General features: G+C 33.5%; 1 protein-coding gene across 2 annotated transcripts in view; it reads right to left on the bottom strand.

Annotated features, from left to right (window-relative positions):
- Positions 1-217: 217 nt before the first annotated feature.
- Positions 218-6,000, bottom strand: part of PPP1R2 (protein phosphatase 1 regulatory inhibitor subunit 2) — a 29,246-nt gene continuing 23,463 nt past the window's right edge. For both annotated transcript variants that reach the window (XM_030937027.1, XM_010356719.2), the window contains exons 5-6: positions 4,510-4,677; positions 218-2,752 (exon numbers count right to left, since the gene is read on the bottom strand). In XM_030937027.1, coding sequence (XP_030792887.1) covers positions 2,706-2,752; positions 4,510-4,677 — 215 coding nt within the window. In that variant the 3' untranslated portion in view covers positions 218-2,705. The remainder of the gene's footprint in view (positions 2,753-4,509; positions 4,678-6,000) is intronic.

Genomic DNA, 6,000 nt, shown 5'->3' with positions numbered 1-6,000 from the left:
GAGCATTTTCCTCACAAAGTGTAGACAAGAATGCTTGCTTTGTGTGGCAGTTTTGAGGATTAGATGTAAGGGACTGAGCACAATGCCACTACGACTAAAAAAACTACTCTGCCACAACGTAAACCATGATCCACTCCTGGTATCCAGAACACTTGGTCAATGGATTATGGTCTTGAGATAGTTAAGTAACAATAAAATAAAATCCACACACAGGCAATTGTCATATTATTGTTATTTTATTACAGTATGTGTAGTATATACTAACTTAAAGGGAAAAAATGTAAACAAAATGAAAGTCATGGGGAAAATGGCATCTTGCTTTAATCTTCAACTGAAAGCTACCCTTAACAATCCATGTATACCATTATGTCAAATTTTAGTCTTCTCTGCAGAATTTTAGACAAATGAAAATGGACAAAGTAACCCCAAAGAGTTAAGCACAGAAAGTGATACTGATTAAAAAGCTGAAAGTAAAATCTACCTTGGCTAGAACTGAACATTCAGATCTGTCTCTCTAGAGGAAAATCTAACTTGAATCATAATGGTTCATATTTTGACTAGTTCATACCCTATCAATTAGCTACTTATGACTTGAACATACCTTTTCTCAGCTGCACCTGACAACCTAAAACCCCACTGGGCACGCTGCTTGGCATGTCTTACTGCTCTGAAATCATCTACTTTCTAAAAACCAGAAAATGAGTTCGCTTGTGATTTAAATTTCAAAAAACAGTTGGCAGAAAACACAAAAAGAATCAACTGTTTAAAGTCTTATCCTTTTCTTCACTCTACAACAGCTACTTCTACAAAAAAAAAAAAAGAGTATGTGGATACTTTCTTAAGAACTCAGAAACAAGAAAACCAAAATCAGAGGGTACATGAATATATGTGCACACATTTATACAGACTTAATCTCTAATCCCCCAAGACAGATTTCAACAGGTAATCCCAACATTCCAAATTCAGAAAGCAGAGATAAGCAGTTTTGTTTCTAAATCAGTGGTATTACTAGCTGAAATGTTTAGTAGAATACTGCACTTATAATTCAGCAGTACTTTGATTATATGTCATTTAAAAAAATCAAAACAATAACCACATTCCTCTAACAGCAAAGAATTCTCCCACTTTTTATTCTGAAACACTGGTATTTCCATAAACCTGCCAGTGGAAGATAAGCTGTTCAGTAAAAACCTTCATCATATATATATACATATATATGTATATAATACAGACATTATTGTAGAAGTCTGTTCTGGTCATATAACAGATTATTTTGGTACTAACGAAAACTGTACACAGTCCATCAACTGTACGGCTAGAAATGAAGCCATCACTAAAGCAAGACACCCAGGGCTTTCCTGCACTTTGCTCACGGAAAAATTCTACATAATTCTTACCGCGTTAGAAGAATACAGTACATTTGTCATAGTATACATTACCGTAGTCCCTTAAAGCAGGGACTATTTAAAGTTTCTAAATTAAACGATGTCCAGGCTTACTTCTGTCTGTACATTCAGGAATAATCATATCACTGGTTACATACAATTCTCATGCAAAAAAAAAAAAAAAAACCCTCAAAAAACAAAAAACCCCTCAGTTGTTTTCTTAAGTCTAATTAAGCCAAACTAATAATAGCAATTTAATTAGTAAGCTGTAAATCAGAGAGGTATAGAAATTCAGCAGTTAAACTGTTATTTCCTGCCTATAGTGCTGCTGCTACTCAATCTATTTTCTTCACGTTTAGAAGAATTCATAGGCATCGATGGTAAAAGTAAGAATTTCAACATTGCAGCAAACAACAGAAGAGTGACAAAGTCCCTAATGTCGTGACAATCTTAATGACCTTTAAAAGGTAAAGGATTGTGTGCGTGTGTGTAGAAAGGAGTAGGAAATAAAAGCAGGAGGTTAAGACCAGTATTTAAAGGGAATGGTGAGATAGCTACATTAGAATATTTATTTTTTAAAAAACTGTTCTGAAGTCTGCCCAGTGTACCAAAAACGTTTAAAAAAAAAAAAAAAAAAAAAAAAGACACCCAAAAAACAGAGCAGACATTGGTGAAGTTTAACCTGATAATTTATTTGTGGGGAAAAAAGCTAGTTTTGATGAGAAAAAGTTCAGTCCTTTCCTTGTAAATACAAAGAAACTCAACAGGAATTTAAAAGGTAGTAGGCCAGAAAATGTGACAGTAACTCTTATAATTCTTTTCAATTAAACAGACAAATCAAGTTGAAGACGAGTGTTAAAATACTATTCAACCTGAATATTTATCAGTCTATATATCCTGTTGTTCAACTGGCTTTTGATTTAAAAAAAACAACAGATCAACAAACTTTATAAGAGCTACCACCACAGTTAAGAGTGATGAAAATAAATTAGTTCCCCCCCAAAGATACTGTTTAACTTCTAAAGCATAAAAAGCTATATATCTTATACAAATTAACCAGTGTTTTTACAAAAGTAATGCAGTTTTGGACTGATGATATTACACTGTATTTGTGGTAAAGTACTAGGCACAAGAATATATGTATCAATTAGGCATTTTCAGTCTAATCAGTCTCTAAGTTTATCATTTAATTCTTGGCAATATATAATAACTGGTATGCATTTTGGTACTTAAGTCATGAATTGTGGAGAGCAAGAAGCAATGTATTACAGTCACAGGGTTTATATCTAACAAACAATTGCAGTGTTGAACAAATCTCTTCTATGAACTTCGTAATTTGTTTTGCTGTTGGTCACTTGGAGTAGATCCTGCAAAGATAAAAGAAAAAGTCAACATAATTTGTTATATTTTGTCAACCCCGGCTAAAGTTCCCTTCTACTAGCATGCGTGATAAGCAAATATAAAAATTTTAAAAACAAATAAGGTGTATTTCATGTAGGCTGATTTAGACTGAAATGGAAGAATCTATATACTCCCCTAAATAGTCTAAAGAACAGAACTGTCTACTTTCTGATAACAGGTTTCAGATTGAACATTTCTGTAAATCACAGTTGGAAAGGTAAGAGTTTACGACAACTCAAATGTCCAGAGCTATAAAAAGATATATATTTATTACCTCAAAGCTATAAAATATCATCTAAGAGTCCAAACATGTCATTTTTCTCCAATGAATTGTGTGAATGGGGGAAGAAGGGGAGAAGGGAGGAAACTGACATTGCCCAAAAACTAATGGGTTCTATAGAACTCAGAGATCTTAAAAGCTGGTAAAATGTTAAGGGCCCAAAAAAGGTAGGGGATAAATAAGGTACTTATTTCCCTAAGTCTTGTCCTATTCTTGTGGGTTTTGTAATGCTAAGCAGGATATACTCCTTTGCAAGGTGTACTTCATCTCCAGTGAAGAAAAATCAGGCACTGAGCTAATACAAAATTTTATTCCTCCATTAAACTTAAACAAAAAAATATAATTATGTACTAAATGTGTGAAATGTAGTATCTTATAAGCAGAGACAGACAAAATGCCAGTTATTTTTCCAAAGAAATGGCGTTAAACAAAAAACCCTACCTCTGTAACAAAAAATAAAATAAAAATGAAAATGGATAATAGAAACATACAACAGCTACTACTTAAGATGAAGTTTGCTCAAATTAATATAAGTTAAACAGACTATGGAGTATATAATGGAAATGAAAGGCTATATGAAATGGACTAAAAGGCTGAAGCATATTATGGAATAACAAAAAGTATTGTGACCCTGACACTATGAGACAGTGACTCATCAGGCTGTATCATAGAATTATTCATATTTCATATAATGCTTACCAAAATGGTAATATAATAATAATTTAATTTCCTAAGACTTAACCACTCTGGGCACCACAAATAAAATGTTACACCTCCACTGAAAAGTATGAAGTTTGTAAGTACAAGGAGTAGGTAGTGGGCACAAAAATTTTCATTAGTGGTGCAGAAGATTCACCTTCATTAAATACCAGAATGACAGTTCATAAAAAATAAATAAAACCTATTTCCTATGACAGATTAGGAGTTGCTAGGCTGCAGGGGCTGGGTGTCTAAGACTTAAAAAAATAAAAACAAAACCAAAAACAGTTAAATAACTTGTGAATCCAATAGTCAAAAGAATCCGCATTAGAAAGATATGACATATTTTGTACCTAAAGGGATGTAAAAACAAATATTCCATACTAAAAACATGCTTCATTAAAAAAATTTTAAACATTAGATCGTTATGACAAATACAACATGACCTAAAACATTCAAAACAAAATATAGCTTAATATGAAGACAAATATCCTGGCCTAAAGGCAAGTAAACCATAAGAAAGCCATATAATAAAACATATGGTCTAAAATCAAATCAACTCTGGGTATAAAAACTTTATTATTCTGAAATTGGCCACGGGGGTTAAAATTTTAGAAGTATTTGGTATAATAAAGTGAATCTCAGCAAAATTTTGTTTTTTCACAAGTTTAAAACAAAATAAAGTTTATGATCTTAGACACAGAGCAACACAAAAGTCTCAGTGACATTTTCCAAACATCTAACCTTGATTTGATTCTTCCGTATTCATGCTTTCTCCATCTGCAGTCTCTAACATTTCTTCATCTTCATCATCATCATGTAGGTCTTTTGAAATTAATTGTCTAGCTAGTTTGATATTGAGTCCTTCATTGTAGTGAAGCTTCCTTTTCATTTCAAATTGTCGCTTTTTTTCTATAAGATGAAAAATGTAAACTTAGGAAGTCTGATCTCAAGGACTGGCCCATGCCTGTTTTATAAATAAAATTTTATTGAAACAGTCATGCTCATTTGTTTTTGTCATGCTTAAGTTTGCTTTTGTGTTCAATGGCAGAGTTGAGTAGTTCGTAATAGAGACCACTGGGCCTGCAAAATTTAAAATATTTACTATCTGGCATTCATCTCGATGGAAGAATAGGAATATATCCAGCCATTAGAAATTGTATTTGTGAAGAAAGATTAAAGCTATGGGAAAATCATCCAGAAAGAGTTAAATGGTGAAAAAAAAACGAGTTACAACACCATATACTATATTTATTATGTACAATGCCTGTCACATACACACACACAGAGAAAAATAAGACTCAGCAATTAACAGTGGTTAATTCTGAGTCAAGGAACAATGAAGTAGTTTTAATATTTTATTATCTTCTATTTTTATAATTAAGAAAAAATCCTTTAAAACAATTCTTACCTGTTAAGAAAGTGCCATGATTTAAGACATTGCTGGCTAAAAACATAACCTCATTTTCAGAGTAATTTTAAGAAAAACCTATTATAAAGTAATGATGAAGTGACTCCAAATTATTCTTTCATTCTAGTCTTCACCATAGAAACATAAAGCTCGCAGCAATTCAACACAACTGATCACATTTTATTAACAGTTGCTCTTCAAAGAGGAACTAGTTATGAATACATAATTTTAAGGTTTTTAACTTCCTTAGATCAGAAAATTTAAAAAAAAAGCAACAAACAGAAAAGGGGGAGCCAATATAAAATTGCCGGCTATTTAAAATCATTCACCGTTGTTTTATGTTTTCTTTTTTTCGCGACGGAGTTTCACTCTTGTTGCCCAGGCTGGAGTGCAATGGCGCGACCTTGGCTCACTGCAACCTTAGCCTCCTGGGTTTAAGTGATTCTCCTGCCTCAGCCTCCCGAGTAGCTGGGATCACAGGCATGTGCCACTACTCCCGGCTAATTTTTGTGTTTTAGTAGAGATGGAGTTTTATCATGTTGGCCAGGCTGGTCTCGAACTCCTGACCTCAGGTGATCCACCTGCCTTGGCCTCCCAAAGTGCTGGGATTACAGGCATGAGCCACCATGCCCAGCTTCACCATTGTTTTATTAAAAATTTCATTAAAATATTTCAATGTCAAAAAAGCACAAAGTCTGGATGCTGGGGCTCATGCCTGTAATCCCAGGAGTTCAGGACCAGCCTGGGCAACAAGGCAAGACCCTATCTCTACAAAAAAATTTTTAAAAATTAGCTGGGCGTGGTGGTACACGACTGTGGTCCCA

Source organism: Rhinopithecus roxellana, chromosome 1, assembly GCF_007565055.1.
Source record: "Rhinopithecus roxellana isolate Shanxi Qingling chromosome 1, ASM756505v1, whole genome shotgun sequence".
Classification (NCBI taxonomy): domain Eukaryota; kingdom Metazoa; phylum Chordata; class Mammalia; order Primates; family Cercopithecidae; genus Rhinopithecus; species Rhinopithecus roxellana.
This window is presented reverse-complemented; position numbering and strand designations above follow the sequence as displayed.